Raw genomic sequence first — 19,855 nt, 5'->3', positions numbered from 1 at the left:
AGCTCGTAAAATATTATAATTTATTTTAATTTAACATATATTCGCGAAAGAAAATTTAACAAAACGTCAAAAAATCAGTCATATCTCTCACATTCAAACGTCAACTTATGTTTAAGTTATGAAATAACATGTCTTGAACTCATCAAACTATCAAAAGTCCAAAAGATTTCATCAAAATTATTTATAATGGGAAAAGCAACGTACAGTTTCTATAGAATGACCTCATTTGCATATTTGCATACAAAATTAGCACAATTCTGAAAAACAAAGACATTTTTAGAAACCTCATTTCAATACCTTTCCAAAATACCTGAGTTCCTATTGCCAAAAGTGACTGGATTTGTTAGTTATTAAGATTTATAAATATTTCCCCCTGGAGACCATAATAGTAGCCAATGCTGTATGCATAGAGTTAAGAGAAACAAATACGATTGACACTTTCATGTTGCCGTTATTCTGTTTCATCACCATTAACTATATATGCATACATAATGTGGATTTAAAGGGGGTCGTGATAATACTTTTATCGTACATAGCTACACCTGCACTTTAATGTTACAAACCACATTATCCTCTGAACAGGTGATCGAAATGCCCCATCGAGATCACTTATGTCACTGAAACTGCTGCTGCTTCCTGCCCTTGCCCTTGCCCTCCCCCCACCACCCCCCCCCCCCCCCACACTGGACACGGAGTGTGCATACATATATATAGTCCCAAGTAAAATATTCAAGTAAAGCCTCTCCCCTTTAGAAAGTCCATTTCCTAAGGGGGTCTAGCCCCCAAACTCCAGGTGTACTTATACACTAAGTACAACTCCAAAACTCCAACTAAGTAGCAACCACTTCCGACCCAAACAATAGAAACCGCTCTGTCTTCTATTTCCCATTTAATTAGAAATTCCTCCCCCTTTAGTGATCCATACCTAATTGGCTCCTCAGCTCCGACCTCCTGTGTATTTATGGCTTCTTAACAATGTTAATCGAACAATACTTCACTTCTCAGCATCTCCCTGTTTGAATAATAGACAACTTTCCCTAGAAAAAAAAAGAAAAAAAAAAGTGTCTATTCTACAAAACTTAAATATTATCCCCCGTAGGACCTCTTGCGAGGTCGAACAGGGGTAAACTCCTTTATTGTTATTCAAGTAAAGGAAAATATTAAGGATAGCGGAACAAGAACATCGCTGTACATGTACCGTAACACAAAGTACAATGACGTATATGTTGTAAGGTAGACAATGTTGGTATTGTTGACATGTAGTTTCTGCGCACTTGAGCAGATAACGATTTCTTCTAACTCTGCAGTTCCGCTGTTGGATGTAGACTCGTATGGCTGCAACAGGTATGTCATATTTTTTTACAGTTTTCCGATAAATAATCATGTTTTATTTGATAGAAGATTCAGCTTTATACGATACATACTAGCCTTTATTCTTTGCCGCAAATGGAACTGTAACGAAACGTAACCGTTTAGACCGATCAGTAATAGTAACGGATTTATGTTTAATGGCAAGACTAGAGTAGGACTAAACTACAGTATTACGTCAGGCAAGTTACCCAGGGCATTGTTAGCAGGACATAATGTACCATCATCATGCTGATACGGTAACACTCCCAAAGTAAGTGAAGTATAGTTGAGAGTGGATCAATTTATTTTGTGCCAAGGCTATATCTTGGGTTACTTTTCTTTTAAACAACAATATTGCAATAATAAGGTTAAGAAGTTTATAGTGTGACATTAAAATTATCCTGATCTGTTCGATGAAGTGGTTGTCAACTTGTGGTATATTAGTCGACGCATTACGTTACCGACTTAACACGTATTAGAATTATTGTTGTTAACATGCATATATAGGCTATTACAAGCAAACTGGACACCACCATTCTCTTAACTCATTTTTCAAGGTATAGCAGAAATCGACCACTCCTTTCGATATTAAAGGTAGGTTATGATGCTGTCACATTTTCCCAATTTCAGGTGGGTAGGGGTGAGGTACATGCAACCTGATGGGAGGGAAGCAGGCATTGGGACTGTTTATGACAGACAACAAATATTGCATTCAAGTAGAGACGTTTAGTGTGACAGTAAATTATCCTGATCTCTTCGATGAAGTGGTTGTTAAGTTGTGGTATATTAGTCGACGCATTACGATACCGACTTACCACGTACTAGAACTACTGCTTTTAACTTGCATAAAAGGGTATATTACAAGCAAATTGGACACCACCATTCTCTTAAATCATTCTTAAAGGTATACTAGAAATCAACCACTCCTTTCGATATTAAAAGTTGGCTCTGACGCTGTCACACTTCCCCCAACGTTATGGGTAAGGGTGAGGTGCATGCACCCTGATGGGCGGGGGGGGGGGTTGGCGGGGGCTGGCATTGGGACTGTTTATGACAGACAAAAAATATTGCATTAAAGTAAAGACGTTTAAAGCGTGACATTAAAATTATCCTGATCTCTTCGATGAAGTGGTTGTCAACTTGCGGGATATTAGTCCACTCATTACGTTAAAGACTTACTACGTACTAGAGTTACTGATGTTAACCTGCATATAGGCTGTAACAAGCAAACTGGACACCACCATTCTCTTAACTCATTCTTAAAGGTATAGCAGAAATCGACCACTCCTTTCGATATTAAAAGTTTGCTATGATGCTGTTACAGTGTTTCCCATCCTAGTGGGTAGGGGTGAGGTACATGAACCCTCAGGGGGAGTGGGGGGGGGGCTGCGTTGGGACTATTTCTGACAGGCAAATGCCCATATTTTGGTGTTGTCATATTTGGTAGTAGCTTACTCTCAAACTGTTGCTATATTTGCTTGCTGCTGCAACATAAATTTCTTCTTTCAATTATAAAAACGAAAAGTATGCACGAAAATACGATTAATCGGAGAAAAACTAAGAAAAAACTGCTTGTTAAGTACAAAAAAAAAATCCTAGTTGGCGGGATTGATTCGTATTACCGTACAATTGTTCCACTTTCAGTCATTTAGTCATTTTAAGTCGCATTATTGTCACTGTAAATACTTTATAAGAAGAGTCACCCAAGAGCACCACGAAAACCAAACCAAGATACTATCGATCCACTCTGAACCCCAGTCCTATTGAATCGAGGCTTGATGATCATTGTCAGATGAGTATCACGAGTCCTAAGAAAGGGAGCAGATACTTTTTTTTTTAGAAAAGTCACCCAAGAAAGAACCTGGACATTAAAAACCAAACAGCCGAACGACTGATCCGCTCTCAACATCAGAACCATTGCATCGAGACCGTGTGACCGTCGTCAGATGTGTATCACGATTCCCCTACAAGGAGAACAGATACTACACATGATCTTAGCCGGAATGTCGTAATTACAATAAGTTGCAATAGAAACTCTATTGTGTTAAAAGCATCTGTATGCGTTTCACAATTCAGTATGCCTCACCGTGACGGAACCCATTCTTTGTGAACGATTGTTCCTTGTAATGTTACGAACGTAAAGAATACAAAACTATCTCAATCCCTTAAGACCGGGAATTCAGTTCACTCTTTGAGAACGTCCAGGAAAAGACTTTAATGAAGAAATATTTGGACTCTTATAAATAGTGTTTACAAATCTGCCAAAGTATGGCTAAAAAGATTCTACATGCAATGCATTACTGAAGCGCACACCTGTCAAAGATGTTCATGTCATTGGAAGCTCAACTTGGAAAGTACAGTAGTTAAGGCACTGACCCGCAAGCGCTTAGCCTGGTATAAATAAGGTACGTTGACTCTTTTCTTTGTTCTAAATCACCTATTTAAGTTTGGTTGTTTGGTCTTTCGTGCCCAGGTTCTAGTCTCTGGGGGGTGACTTATGTTAAGAAAGTACCCATTTATGTTCAGCTGCATATGTGAGATATAATCATCACAGGCACTGTCAACGTATGTCACGTAGTATTTATAGGTCTATATAAAACAGAAGGCTCAAAGGAATAATTGCAAAGTATAAAATAGCTCGGCCGGCGAAAATGCTGGTGACCAGATTTACCAAACTATTGACAGTCAAGTTTACTTAATTAATCAGCCAATGCAAACTTATAATGTAACGATCATAGCAGTTTTTTTTATCCGATTTGTAAATCTGGTTCTGGCAGTTACTAGTTTAGTAAAAAAGAAAGAAAAAAATGTTGATGACGTATTTTAGTTTGCAGATACTCATGCAATAGCTTCTTGTCTTCTCTTATATCCAAGGGCGGCGGAAGCACTTTTAATCTGGGGGGGGGGGGGCACCGACATCAAAGGGCACTTTGCAGAAATTCGATTGGACTGATGCAGCCTTATATTTAGTACCCTTTATAACTCTTATTGTATTATCTTATTTGCGTATACACATCACTCCATCAAGTTCCCCCCCCCCCCCTCAAGGAAAATATGCATACTAGCACTGCAATATCCAATGTGCAAATTGGGAAACAAGGAACAAGTTTTCTTTTGAGACAAAATGAGGTGAAATCATGCTAGTTGCTAATGTAGGAATCTTCCGAATTAGAGTTTATTTCTTGTTAATATCTTAACAATTTTTTTTCCATTCGAAATAGCTTTGAGTTTGACCCACAGAAATTCATTAAAAGTCAGGGGCGTAGCCAGGATTTGCAAAGTTGTATGCACGACTATCTGAGCGGAGCGCCACCATTAGTTGGCGAGGAGCGTACAAGAAAGTTTTTGGTTTTACAAACCCCTCAGATGGCCGGAAACGGCCCTTCCCGAGTGTTCATTCTGGTTCCCTGGCCTCTTGCTAACTTGAGACACCTCAATTTTTATGTAGAAAAAGGGCACATTTTTAACCTGAAGATAAGTGGGCGGGGGGCACGTGCCCCCTGTGCCCCCCGGTTCCGCCGCCCTTGCTTATATCAATTAAAGTTGTTTGGTTTTCGTGCAAAGCCTCTATCTTAGGTGTTTTTTTTTCTTTAAATATTTTATTTCAAAGTACTGTGGTACGCATGCTTAGGGAACGCCTGCTGATATAAGTGTAGCTCCTTTATACGTCAAACTGGAACCAGTTTGTGAAATGTGCCAAATGAAGCTTGATTTAAAAATAACTCAATCCAGTTACCACATGTACTGACCTGGAATGCCACTTTAGTATTTATCTCAGTATCCCTGATAATTTTGCTTATTTCCAAGATCACATGACCATTACATTAACACTTAAAACTGAAATCATTGACACTTTTACCTATACGTCGAATTTCTGACTAGTTTTTCCTCCCAAATTTGGGACACATGTTTTCGGGGATAGTGGAGGTGGGGTGAGGTGTCTCCCCCGTCTGTGCCACTAAATATATATTAGCATGTGTTTGAGAAACTTCACAAGTTACAAGACACAAATATGCTGCCCCTCCTTAAATAGTTGGTGCCCCTACCACCAGTGGCGGCGCCAGGAATATTTAGATGGGGAGGCTAAGGGGGGGGGGGGGCTGAGCCAATTTTTTGGGTGGCTTACAAGATTGAGTGATCGCCGTCCTGGGGGAGGGGTATAAGGGGAGGGGGTGAAATTTTTCCCAATCCTGGAAAGGCCTACATGCAAAATGGTGGCATTTAGCGAGGCTTTTGTCACCTGAAAATTTCTCCAAAAATATGCATTTTTTTGTGAGTAACTTTAGTCAAATTAGAATGGAAGATACCAATTCACAGTTTTCGTATCACTAAAATAATTGAGAAACAACTCATCAACACCTGGCGGATAAAGCTGGATTCTGATTTGTTTTATCAGTCACCAAAACAAGGCTTTCTGCACCACAACTGAGTCACTGACTATTTTCATGTGAAAAATTCATCAAAATTTCCATTGACCATTGTAGCACTGCGTTATGGCTGACAAAATTTGGGTAGGCTATATTGTTTCAATGAGGTTTTTTTTTTTGCCTATTTCAGTGGGGGGGGGGGGCTAATGGGGGGCTGACTACTTCAGTGGGGGGTGGGGGGCTAAAGCCCCCCCCCCCCCCCCCCTTGGCGCCGCCACTGCCTACCACTCAAATTTAATGCCCCGATTGCAGCATACTTGGAGATTGCCCTATACTTGGCCAATCATATGACGTTACATCACCGTTTGTGAACAAGACTAGGCAGTACATGATATAAACTTCAAAAAAAAAAAAAAAAATACTGGCTGTCAATCCACCGATATAAACCAAGTTAATGTTGTTCAAAAGGTAGAAACAAAAGTGAATTTTAACTTCATTTTAGCTGAGTAAGAGGGGGGGGGGGGGCGGGGAGTTTATAATTGAAAACGTACAGAGCAGGTTAATTCTTAAGTAAGTGATACGCATTGTTTTGCGTAGCCGATCTACGATTGTTCGCTAAATGATATTAAAATACTTCAAATTCTAACTTGTTATCGCTGGGCAACGTTGCTTTGCTTTGACCTGCGTGACCTTTATTTGAACTTGGCGTGGACATAATGGAGGTATTATTTCATAACATTTTTAGTTGCTTCATTTTTTTAAGCCCAGGTTCCACGGCAGGGTTCATTCAGCAGCCCACACGATTAATTTGAATTTATTTCTTGACGAATCAACGGAGCTGCGTGTGACGGAATTGTGGGTCCTCGTGCCCCGCTGGTTCAGAGACTGATGCTCTATGTTTGAGGTGATAAAGGCGACGATATTATCGGAGTCGCCATATCAAGTTTCAAGAACGTTTAAAATAATTTTCGATTCATAATAATCAATCTTTCAAACCAGCAGTAGGTGTAATGATGTTGATGCGTTACAACTTCTACTTTTTTTTCCAGTATGTTTATTGAATTTAGGGTTTCTAGCAACTAGGTTAACCTGACTTTTATCTGAAGAAGGAAACACTTTTGTTCAACATTGACAACTTTATCAGAAATTGTATTGCTTTAATAACGTTTGCACTCGGGTATAATACTATAGTATATATAAAGGAAAAAACTACGCTATGACTGTCATTGTCTATAAACCTTCAAAATGTGAGTTAAAAAGGCAAATGCATTGTAATAATACTGCAGATATATAAATTTGAGACAAAAAATAACCCAATGAGAAAAGTGTTCTTTGTTTGTACTAACTCATGTCATCTTTTAGGTATATGACCATAAACTGAATTTTAGTAGGTTATATCTTACATGAAGTAAAAGAATAATAATCTGCAAATCTGCTGCTGGACACATCACCACCAACGTAAAATCTCTGATCACAATATTCAGGTTAAGGGAAACAGCCTTGTTTGTGAACCTCTATACATCTTCACATATCCATCCCCATAAAAAAATTAAGAAAATATTGATGAGTATTAACCATTGTTGACTAAGCTCGTAGAGATAAGTACTTTTTAATAAACCCCCCTACTCAATCCTAGATATGCAATACAGAGCTCTCACCTCTTTTCATTAAGTCAAATAAAGAAATTCACGCAAACCAACCATTTAACAATCAGTGATGATTATTTTGCAGTAACAGTGATGCATGTCCCTAATTCCACAAATGCAAATTACTGTTTGTGAATGTGACTAGTATCGTGGGTTCTAAGTGTACTCTAATTTTACCACCAATATTTGATGGAATAATCACCCATATGCTGTTCGTATTGTAGATGATTGTTAAAGGTCTTAGGTCTGTTTAGGTGACTTAAATGGATCACCCATCTATATGTATAAGAAGAGAGTAATAATAGCAAACTCGATACTCAGAGTAGAAACAACCAACCTTCTTCAAACAGTAATTTGTTAATCTAAATTGCACCTAGCTGTGTAAAAAAAGTATTGCAAATTAAAGAGAGAGAGAGAACACAACATATGTTATGATTCTAGAACTAGGTTGATACATTGCTTAATTGGTTGCACAAAACTAACATTTGTAATGTCTTAATAAACTTGGTTCAAAATGTGCATGCAGTGTCACAGACACAATCAGAATAGCCCAGATAAGTTTAGAATATCTGCTTACATATGAAAAAGACAAAAGGGTCAAGCCATGCCAAATCAACAGATTTTTGACCGATTCCACGGCGACCCTCTCAGATTGGCTGAAACTGATATAGTGTGTCGCCCAATGTCTCAAGGGCATGCAGATATTGGACAAAACACAAAATGTTCGAGACATTTCGGTTGCTAGAATATGGCCACACCTAGCAGCAAACCATGGTCGCTACTAAAGGGGCCCTAAATTTTGCTCAGAATTTGCTAAATTGGATGACTGATTTCACGTCTTTTACAGCATTTGAAATTTCAGACATTAAATAATCAACATGAATAAAAAAATGCATTCAAACTTGAAGGAAGGAGGCCTCTGTTGATTTGACATGAACTGACCCAAAATTATGACAGTAACTTGTTCATAGCTGCAGTCTGAATCTGAAATCAAAGTAGCTTTCCGGGGTTAACAAACCTTTGGCATATTATGTACAACCAAAGGAAATCCTTTGAATGCATCTGGCAACTGCATTGTTGGCAAGGTTATATTGCCCTTGGGTCCAGCTGGCTCAACACACAACTTGCTCTTCCAATTGTGTATGGTCTTGATAGGCCATTGTTCTCTTCCTTAGCCTTCAGGAGACTGCAGTTACTCTTCAGTTGCTGAGGGACATTATGAAGGGGATAGTCAATGAAATGCAGAGGCCTGTCTCTCTTTGTTTCTTCTGGAAAATTCTCTTCTGCCTCTTTCCACGTCTCGAAATCCAGGAACATTTGTTGGCTTTTTAGGAGCTTTTACCAATTTGTGCCATTCCTCTTTAAATTGCCCAAAGTCATGCTTCCTTCAGAGCTCATTAAAAAGGAGTTAAGTTGATGAAGCAGGGAGGCCAGTCAAGTATCACAGTTGATATGGCTTGACTGCATCAACACATATATTACCTGCTTTCCCATTTTGTTCAAACAGCTGCCCGTTTTCGCTCATCTTCAGGACATCATCAAGGTGGTCGTATTCCTCATCATCGTCTCTACTGACAATGTTGCAAAGGAGATATATTGTTATTTGCTCTTTAACCTGAACGATGTGATAACATTCAATAGTTGATGAACATTGTGGTATGGATGCACACCGGTCTATTGCACAAGGTGCAATACTGTTTTCTACAATTAACATGCACCAGAATGCACAACAGTTTTCAGTTCCTTTCTACTCTTACGGTTATAGCAAATTTGAGATCCACTGTTTCCCGGGTATGGTTTGAGATGTGAAATCTACACAGAAACCAGAGTGAAGACCCTACATGCAATTACTTGCCTAGTAGTAATATAAATAATCATTGCTACCTTAGAGGACAATCTTTAACCAGTAAGAAATACAGTGTCATAAACAGAACTCCATAGAGCCATTAATATTCAGCAAAAGCAATAGGATTCTGCACTAAGTATGGGGAAACCACATGCAATAAATATAATTTGAAGGAAATGTACAGTGTCAGGAATGTACAAGTATCCAAGATCATTAGGCACTAAGTCAAGTTGTTATATATAGAATATAGATATATGTGTATATGTCATTGTGGACACTCTCAAATAGTAGTAAATGCATTTTTCTTTTGCATTCAAAAGAAAGGAGAATGCATTCGGTTGGAAATTGGTGTTCACAACACACACAAAACAATACACAATACACAGTAAATTAAAAATTTACTCGGTCATCGTATTGTAAATAATGTAAAATTAATTAACAGTAACAAAGAAAGAGAGCTATAAATGGGAATCGGTTTTCTCGAATTTAAATATTTCCTCATTTTAATGTCATACTTTTCACTCAAGAATAATTATATGATATTCACAGAATAACTGTTTGTTTCTTTCTCAGATACCACAATGAATTTTGAAGATATACAGAGGGTGGTCGGAAGTTTTGGTCTGTATCAGAAACTGCTTGTAGCGCTGTTATGTATCCCCCTACTGATGGCCCCTTGTCACGTATACCTACAGGTGTTTGCAGCTGGAAAGAGCGACCATTGGTGTAAATCTTGGGTGAACGATGATTGTCCGACTGACTTAGATGATGTTGATTTCAACTGCGAGGATGTTAAGAAAAGTCTGTCCATACCGATCATAATCGACGAGGACAACTCGACGAAATACGAACAATGTACGAAATACGACGTCGGAAACATCGATCTACAAACAGCGATAGTTCTTGGTGATAACGTCACGAATGAGCTAGAAGTGATTCCTTGTGATGAAGGATGGGAGTACGACAGGAGTACATTCAGGAGTACAATTATTCAAGATGTAAGTACGTCCTTTGCCCTTCACTCCCCTGACCCCTCACCATGGTACAAAAAAAAAAAAAAACTATAGATGGACCGTATGCTTGCATTTTGGTTAATTTTGCTTTTAATATGTTTGTTGTATTTTCCAGACAGCCACCTACCGGCCTGACTGAACACGTTCCAACTCCGAGTCAATCATTGTAACCGAATTTTCGAAACTCTTCAATATTCTATAGCCATGAACTTAACCCTGCACACTGAACGACCGATAATCGCAGCTATTGAATAGTCTCTGTTGGAGACCTCGTCACATGCAATATTATTTCCCTAGTGAAAAATTAACCATATTTGTAGATACTGGACAGCTGTAGTCGTGCCCGGGTTCAATTACACGGGCCTTGGCAAATATAAGATAACAAAAATGTTTTCTCATTTTCATAATATACATAAGGAAGAAAGGAGGACAATATATTCGGGGTCGAGCTAGTTACCTCGTTACAGCATGTGTAACATGTCTACGTTCCATATAATTACTGTACAGCTGTCGCTGCTTTTCTATAGTGGAAAGGGTAACTATACAAGGCACCGCGAGGTTCCAATGCGTGGGTATAATGTATGTATGTATATTAGATCCCCCTGCAAGCAGGAACTCGCGAAGAAGCCTCATTGGCTTATCAAAGCCGCAAGCTGACCGAAGTCATTCTCTTACATTCATATTTAACGTCCATGATTATGAATTGTTAATTGCCAACAACTCTGTAACTGGACGACATACATTAATCTGGGAGTGACTTGAACCGGGGACCTTATGATTGAAAGGCACCGGCGTTAACCACTGAGCTAACACTCCACAAAAATAATGGATGAATAAACAGACACGTGTTTTTTGGTCAAGAGCCAGAGTGTAACTGTCTCCTGTACAGTGTATTTACTACTGTACAGTGTATTTAACTACTATCAGGCCAGAGTTACAATACAACGGAATTCGTATTAATAAGCATCATATATAGAACCCTCTATTATATTAATGAGCTTGGCACAAATATAATCCAAGGTACAGTATGTTTTTGAATATATAACAACTGCCATTTTCCTTCATGCTAATGTTTATTTTTGCTACAGTATGCCATCAGATTTGTATAAATTCAACGCAGCAAGCATGCAGCTCTCCTATAGAAACCTGTTGAATATTATATTGGTTGTACTTGGTCTCATGCAGTCGATGCACTATAGGCCTTAGGAGAGGTTGTCATATGGGAGAATCTCCCCTTGGTCAATTAGGTGGTCCGGTATATACGGGATAAATGTTTAAAATGTAATAAGATTTCATCATGTATCCCCCCTCCAACAAAAATAAATAAATCAAAAGGCAAATAATGGTCACCCTTGTTGAAATTTCAAGAACCATTTGAATGCCACTCTAAAATCCATACTGAGACATTAAATTGTCTAAGTTTATAATCATTCTCAATGGCTTGCAAACCTTTTATAGGACAATACTGATAACCTTTAAGGACAAATAAAGATTCCAAAATGGGACCCGATGACCTGTCTATCCCCAGTTCCCGGATTGGCCATCGGCGACCTTGCAAGCATTGACAGTAAAGTGAAGATAACGTATTATTCTCATGGATAATATATGAACTGATGACGGTGGTACCTTTATCAATAGTTAACAATCATAATATTTGGCATATTTGATCAACATTCACATATAATATCCACGTAACCATCAAATATTTTAATTTGTTTTATGATACTTACAGTTTGAACTAGTTTGTGGGATGGATTACCTGCCAAACGTAGCCCAATCCCTCTACTTCGTCGGTTATTTGTTTGGGAGTGCTTTACCAGGCATAATGTCTGATGTGTAAGTACACAACTTTTTCGTTTTCAATATACTCTGATGTTTATTTTATTCATTGTGTTCGATATTCCCATGACAATCACAAACATGTTCTTGCATAGGCTTGCCTGCTCGTACCATCATCTTGTTTCCCATTGATCCTTGCTGATCCTCGCTGATCCCTCGCAAATATCCATAAGAAAGTCCTTGTTTATGAATGATATATGCGTCCTTTTATTCATGGATGTCGAGCTGTGTCGAGCTGTGAAAATGAAATGCACCTAATGTCACTACGTCACTACTAATTTATAGGCAGGGGCATCAACCATTATGGAAGGGCCAGCGGTGGGTCCAAGACTTTTTAATGGAATTTACAACCGTGGCGGAATATTACTACTATATAGGTTGTTCTGAGGGTCCTCCCTCAGAGAAAATAGAAACGTTTAGGCAATAAATGAGGTCTTCATTAAACTCTAAACGAACATTTTTGTTAAGGAATACTCTTGAATTTAAAAACAGAGGGGATACGGTGAGCTGCGCCACGACTCTTTTGATCATATTCTGAAGTCCATATAGGAGTGGTCTTATCTTTCTGAGCCATTCTTGACATATTCCCAAGTTATGATGGACTCATATTCGCAATAGATAGTAAAATATATACTGACAAGGTCATAAGTCAAAATAACACCATGGGAAAAATAATAATAATAAAAATAATGCGAAATGTTAATAATAATAATTAAGTCTACGATAAATTGGTGCAAATATTTATATTGATAGTTTAATTATAGAAACGGTATTGGTTGTGTGCTTTTCCTATCTCTTTGTGTACTATCAAAATGATATTATATACATTGACAAATCATAGCACCATTTTAGTCCCCTGTGCAATATTGAAACTAAGAACTATGTTTTCCATTTATTTTCTACAACAGGTTTGGTCGTAGATGGACCTTTATTGTATGCATCACAGGAATGATCATAATGGGTGTGGCAAACACCTTTTCGATGAACATATGGATGTTCATTGTGTTAAGATTCTTCGTTGGCATTTTTGTCAAAGGAATCAACCTGATAGGCTTTGTCATAGGTGAGTAAAAAACATTTTCTTTGTCTTTTCAAGTTTAAATATTTTTTGTAAACTTACAGGAGGTGGAAGGGGAGATCCGTTTTCGAATGTGATTTTCTGTCAAACCGTAAAAGCAGATAATTTAAATGCTCTGTACATTATTAGATTATATTATATAAATATGAGAAATCTCTTAAACTATGGTTGTAATGTGATTCAGTTTTGTCTAAACATTAATGATTTTATATCGAAATGTGACACTGTTAAACTAAGTCAGCACATTCAGTTTTATCATTTGGTTCTTAAAACATATATCAGCTCATTTTATAATTGTTTTATGAAATTTCTTTTCATTACAGTTGTAGAACTTGTTGCTCCTTCCAAGAGGGTAATAGTGTCGAACACTACCTTTATCTTTTTCGCCATTGGATACTACCTCATCGCGGGAATTGTTTACCTTATTCCAAACTGGCGAATTGTTCAGCTTGTGATATCGCTACCATACATTCCTGTTTTAATTTTGGCACTGTAAGTATCGCATCATTCTGTACATTAAACACTACATCACATCACGAGACCCACTGACGTAGCCCCCCTCCTCACACCCCACAATCCCACCTCCAAAATGTCACATTTTCTTTAGAAAATATATAATACCAAGTTGGGGTGGCTAGAGTGCGTTCGTATAGTACAATGCACAAGGGCGGCGGAAGCACTTTTAATCTGGGGGGGGGGGGGGCACCGACATCAAAGGGCACTTTGCAGAAATTCGATTGGACTGATGCAGCCTTATATTTAGTACCCTTTATAACTCTTATTGTATTATCTTATTTGCGTATACACATCACTCCATCAACGCCCCCACCCCCCCCCTCAAGGAAAATATGCATACTAGCACTGCAATATCCAATGTGCAAATTGGGAATCAAGGAACAAGTCTTCTTTTGAGACAAAATGAGGTGAAATCATGCTAGTTGCTAATGTAGGAATCTTCCGAATTAGAGTTTATTTCTTGTTAATATCTTAACAATTTTTTTGCATTTGAAATAGCTTTGAGTTTGACCCACAGAAATTCATTAAAAGTCACGGGCTTAGCCAGGATTTGCAAAGCTGTATGCACGACTATCTGAGCGGAGCACCACCATCGGTTGGCGCGGAGCGTACAAGAAAATTATTGGTTTTACAAACCCCTCAGATGGCCGGAAACGGCCCTTCCCGAGTGTTCATTCTGGTTCCCTGGCCTCTTGATAACTTGAGACACCTCAATTTTTATGTAGAAAAAGGGCACATTTTTAACCTGAGGAAAAGTGGGGGGGGGCACGTGCCACCTGTGCCCCCCCGGGTTCCGCCGCCCTTGACAATGCACGAATATTCGTGCGGCATCGTGCAGGGTGTCGTAATATAATGTTGTTCCAGTCATCACAAACAACCAACGCTATCGATATTTTGTATTGTTTGCTATAATATTAGCACTATACATAATTTTAACGATATAAACACTATACTTTATTCTTTTCATTTGTCTGTTTGTCTCACACCCAGAATATTCGTTCCCGAGTCAACGAGATGGTTGATATCCAACAAGCGATTCGAATCTGCCGACAATATCTTTAGAAAGATAGCCAAAGTCAACAGAAGGACACTGCCAGACAATTTTGGAAAAATCGTTGAACAGACCTATGAGGTAAATTTGCATTAAATCTGTTAATACTGTGGAATTCTTCGCCAGCTTATTATGCACAGTTACCGGGTTACTCGGATGGCATCGGGGTGGGGGGGGGGGAGGGGATTGGAGGGGATGAGTGGGGGTAATTTGGTTTGTGATCCATACGATTGCCCTTTAAAAATCAATTATAGTATTCCCCAAAAAGAGTAAGACGTACTTCCACTCTATGCAACAGGCTAAAGTTGTTAGTATTCCCTCTTGGGAGTTGACTGGCGGACACTCAACTGTTCAAAGAGTAAAATTTCTGACACTTTAGAAGTAAGAATGTATCTTCAAACCAATGTTACATGTCACACTTTCTTCATTCATCGTGACAGGAAGATCAACAGAATAGCATGTTCCAAACCGTTCGGAAGTTTGTGTGCAGCAGATCAATCTTCCTGATAACAATGAACATGAGTTTTAATTGGTAAGTATTGCAGATCATCCTTGATCAGAGAGAGAAAGATCGCATTTGATAGAACAGAATTCAAACCAGTGACCTAAGAAGTCCCTGTACTCAACTTGCCAGTGACCATTCTCGCTTTTTTTTCAAGTTGTCGGTGACGGTATCTCTTTCAACCATTTCTTGGCCCGAGTGCCAGCCATATAAGTTGTCATATGAGATATTCAGTGTGAGACAGATGAAAATTATGTTTCTAAGGGGGATGTTTTACTTAAGAATTGTATTGAATCGGAAAGACGATAAAGTGGGTGATGCCCGGATGTAGGTCGACGAGGGCGCAGTGTTAAAACGCGACCAAGTTTGGCAGGCAAGGTAAATGCGAAAATTTTACGATTTGATGCAGCTATAAGGGTCAGAAGTACTCAGGTGGGTTGCGAGGGATGCAGGGTTGTGGAAGGTGTTGGAGGGTTGTGGAGGTTCGTTGAGGGTGGTTGAGGGTTGTGGAGGGTGGTGGAGGTTGGTGCTGTAAGCAAATTTATCAGCGGATCTTATTTGTTTCTCTTAACAGGATCGTACAGAGTTTGGTTTACTATGGACTCTCCTTAAGTACATCTTCTCTCGGTATTGATCCTTACATTGCGTTTCTTATTTCTGGAACGATTGAAATCCCAGCTTACTTCCTTTGTATGTTTGTAGCCGAATGGTTTGGACGTAGAGGAAGCACGTGTGGAGTCATGTTGTTGGGTGGGATATGCTGCTGTTTAACTCCGTTAATACGTAAGTATGATGCATCATTGCACCGGGGTTGGTCAAGAATTGATCTTGCCAACCACGGTTAAATTTTGTATTTCTTCCCTTTGATTTTGCTTTGTATTGTGTTGTTTTTGTTTGCGTCTGCCATTCAGTGAATTCATTGTAAGTCGTCATTTGGTTGGTAAAAAGTACTGTTCCGATTTGCTGGGGTCACATTTGACATTTAAGCAGACCGTGGGGCCGCGGAAAATTTGTTTGTGGGTTGTATTCCTCCCACCGTTGCTTTGTCAGCGTATAGAAATTATCGGTCATAACAGGTTGGTTTCGGTATCGAACTTGTATGTTTAATTTATACCACCTTTTCATTCAGGGTGTAAGTAAATAAGTATAGCCTATAGGTACCGGTATACGAGGAACTTTATTAAAACCCGATCACCGTTTGCGGTAAAAGTTACAGAGTAACTTATTACTTTGAAAAGATATAGATCATAAAGACAAATAGCGTTACCTAACAAGAATTAAAAAAAGAGGAATCTCGGTTCGTGTGTCACTTGGGCACCTCCAATGTAAGCCTCTGCCCGGAATAGTAAAACCAGTTAGCTGATAATGTATAGAGAATGAAAGGAGTTACCCCATAACCGAGGACCGCAAATTGGCGACATAGTTGCATTGTAAACTACATGTGCAAGGCGAGAGTTCCATGATGACATCATACCTGGGCCGTTCACTTTTGAATGGTCTAAATTGCGACAGGTTCAGCTATCAAAATCTAGAAAAACTCGTTCTGGGAATTGAATGCAAATTTCAAGAGAATGCTTAGAATACGTTCCCCTTTCATGATTACTGGAAACAAAAGTTTGCCCTGGGCTTTCGGTTTATTACACTAACGTTTTCTCTCTTTCGTGCAGCCCTTGGAATATGGCGGGCTTTGGTTGCTATGTTGGGGAAGTTTTTCATTACCATGTCGTTCTCCATTGTTTACTCTTGGGCTTCAGAACTGACTCCAACCATCATGAGGTAAGTAGTTTTCTGAAAAAAAAAATCTTCTGGGAAAGTTGTTTCTTTTGTATGACAGTTCGTACCTGGTATTCAGTTCATGTCTCTCAATGAAGCTCGACGCAGTTGCACACTGATGAACGATACTTTCGGGCCTTGAAACAGCACAACTGTTAAACGAACAAATTTTATCAAAAACGTTCAATATCTTAGTTAAGCAGACAACTTGTACCAAATAAATCTTAATTCAGATGATATGATATATAAACTTAATATAATCAAAGCGATAATTATTCGAGTCAGACATATCTTCCGATTCATTCATTGTGTCTTTCTTCTCGTTTACAGGAACAGTGGATTAGGTTTCTTCTCGACAGTTTCTCGTGTTGGCGGTATCTTGTCCCCTCTCATCCTCCTCTTAGAGAATGTCTGGACACATCTTCCAATTTTGGTCTTTGGGTCGTGCTCAATAATCGCTGGACTTCTCTGCCTTCTCATGCCAGAAACAAAAGGGAAACCCCTCCCTGCTACCATTCAGGACACAAAGGCTCTGTACAGGTAAGTTTAAAGGTCTGATCCCAAATATGCTAGGAAGTCAAATAATGGTCAATTATGTTCAAACTTCAAACAAACATTTGACGATCACTTTCCTCAATGTATCTTTTTTCACTGAGTCATTGATTTGTCTAATTTAGCCTTCTTAGATGTCTGGAAAAAATGTGAAGTTAAAAGGTCACCAGGAAGATTATTTCTCAAAGGCTTTAGCAAAAAGTAGCACTGATGACGTTTTACAAGGGCGGATGTAGGATTTTTTTTATAAAGGTTGTGTAGCCCTGGGGTCGTTGAAGTGACTGCCATGTAGGGGGAGTGGTATGGGGACCAACCCCATCCCGGCCCTTATATATTTTAGGCGTTACCTGGGGCATATATATTTAGGATATAAATTAGATCTCTATAGTGGTGCTAGTATGGCAGCATCACACCACTTTGGACCAGCGCCTGATTTAATGTTATTATTGTTACCGTGCCAGCTGATGCTTAAATTACACTGTACAAATGGGTCGTAGAAGGCGGGGGGTGGGGGGGGGGGAGTTAGGGGATTAGGAATGTTGTGTGATATATGTTTATTCAAAGCAGGGAACGACCACTGTTACTTTAAAAAAAACACAAACTCAAAAAATAAAGAGAGAAGTGTTCATGACTCGAGTTGACTCATTATCTCATTCAGTTCTGTTTCACTGTTGAAATGTTAATACACACGCGTCACACGTAAAATTACCGCATTGTTCTAGTCACCCTTCAAATTCGTGACCAATCTGTCCATCATGGGGATGTCCAAAAGAAAGGTTTAGCCTCATTAGGGTAAAACTTATGTTATTCTGAAATGTTTTTTATTTTTATTTTCTAGGAACGTGCATCCAGTGTCAGAGAGTGGGGTTAAAGAGAAGGAAGATGCTGCTTATGAGCAGGATATCTCTATATAATCCAGTGTCAGAGAGTGGGCTGAAGGAGAAGGAAGATGCTGCTTATGAGCAGGTATCTCTCCATAATCCAGTGTCAGAGAGTGGGCTGAAGGAGAAGGAAGATGCTGCTTATGAGCAGGATATCTCTTCATAATCCAGTGTCAGAGAGTGGGCTGAAGGAGAAGGAAGATGCTGCTCATGAGCAGGATATCTCTTCATAATCCAGTGTCAGAGAGTGGGCTGAAGGAGAAGGAAAATGCTGCTCATGAGCAGGATATCTCTCCATAATCCAGTGGCAGAGAGTGGGGTAAAGGAGATGTATGATGCTGTTCATGTTCAGGATAATTCTGCCTAAAGATGGTTGCAATTTCCCAGTCTTCTTGATTCGTGAAACAACATTCAATTTCTAAGAATTTACATCATATATAATTTCGTTACTGCGACCATCAGATGTATATGGGGTTTGTTTTGTGAGTTAGTATTAAATAGGAAAAAAAAACAATCTTCCGAATTTGTATATATATTTCATTTATTAAGGTTTAAAAAATCCTAACCTAGCAGTGGATTTTGTCTAATTTGAAGATTTCAGAAGAAATCAAAGGAATCATTATTATTGTTAGATACCCGTAATCTATTCGTTTGCATGCATGGTATGAACAGTTTCACAAACAATATATCGCCTTCTGTGTATATCCTTCCTTTTACTGAGTTTACAAGTTTACGATTATTGGTACATTCAAGCCACCGTATTTAAAGTGCTCTAAAGATGATACTCATGAAAAATTTGATTGGAACAAAATAGAAAATTTTACCTAAATCATGATCAACTATGCTCCATCGCTTGATCCGTCTGAATCGTCTGACGGATGTGAAGGGAATAAAAGTCAACATTTTGTGGATTACTTCGTTTTAAAGGATAGGAGGATAATGTACGTGTACTTTCCTCTGTCAATATACGCGTCACTAACAACATCATTGAGCACGAGTCGTGCACAAAGAAGGTGTAGTTAGAATGGATCGGTCTAGAAAATATCACAAATGGTAACAACAAATACATTCATTCATTGTGTCCAACTAAAGTTTTGGGTCACTGGAAGTCATTCAAGAAAATTCTCAAGAGGAAGAGAGAGAGAGAGAGAGAGAGAGAGAGAGAGGTGGAGAGGTGGAGAGAGAGAGAGAGAGAGAGAGAGAGAGAGAGAAAGATAAAAATGTTGGAAACATGGAATAGCGTAAAGAACAAGAAACGCTCATTCTAAGAAAGTTAATTTTGCGAAAAGTATGTACTGTTACACAGGACGTTAAACATGTGCAACCATAAAATAAACCAAGAATACATCGGTGTGCCCGTACCACAGAGTGAATTAACAACTCTTCATTAACAATACCCTATCGAGATCACTAATGTCACTGTTTGAAAGAATTGACAAAA

At 38.8% G+C, this 19,855-nt stretch overlaps 1 protein-coding gene across 4 annotated transcripts; it reads left to right on the top strand.

Annotated features, from left to right (window-relative positions):
• Window positions 1-777: 777 nt before the first annotated feature.
• Window positions 778-19,356, top strand: LOC139976440 (organic cation transporter protein-like). Of its 4 annotated transcripts, XM_071985170.1 has the most exons (12): window positions 779-1,344; window positions 1,908-1,944; window positions 9,783-10,207; window positions 11,955-12,058; window positions 12,970-13,124; window positions 13,463-13,631; window positions 14,646-14,787; window positions 15,147-15,238; window positions 15,783-15,991; window positions 16,876-16,984; window positions 17,312-17,521; window positions 18,372-19,356. In XM_071985170.1, exons 3-12 carry the CDS (start codon window positions 9,791-9,793, stop codon window positions 18,445-18,447), a joined length of 1,683 nt encoding a protein of 560 aa, XP_071841271.1. In that variant the 5' UTR covers window positions 779-1,344; window positions 1,908-1,944; window positions 9,783-9,790; the 3' UTR covers window positions 18,448-19,356. The 4 variants fall into 4 exon arrangements, with proteins under 4 accessions (XP_071841269.1, XP_071841271.1, XP_071841270.1 ...); XM_071985168.1 differs by lacking the exon at window positions 1,908-1,944 and having other exon boundaries at window positions 778-1,344; XM_071985169.1 differs by lacking the exons at window positions 779-1,344; window positions 1,908-1,944 and adding an exon at window positions 2,978-3,755.
• The last annotated feature ends 499 nt before the right edge of the window (window positions 19,357-19,855 follow it).

This window comes from Apostichopus japonicus, chromosome 11, assembly GCF_037975245.1.
Source record: "Apostichopus japonicus isolate 1M-3 chromosome 11, ASM3797524v1, whole genome shotgun sequence".
NCBI classification, from domain to species: domain Eukaryota; kingdom Metazoa; phylum Echinodermata; class Holothuroidea; order Aspidochirotida; family Stichopodidae; genus Apostichopus; species Apostichopus japonicus.
Note: the sequence above shows the minus strand (reverse complement) of the source record. Positions and strands in the feature narration are given on the sequence as shown.

Coding starts and splice junctions, on each gene's coding strand:
- LOC139976440 (XM_071985168.1), top strand. Junction 13,632..14,645: donor CCTGTTTTAATTTTGGCACT/GTAAGTATCGCA, acceptor TCTCACACCCAG/AATATTCGTTCCCGAGTCAA. Junction 14,788..15,146: donor TCGTTGAACAGACCTATGAG/GTAAATTTGCAT, acceptor TCATCGTGACAG/GAAGATCAACAGAATAGCAT.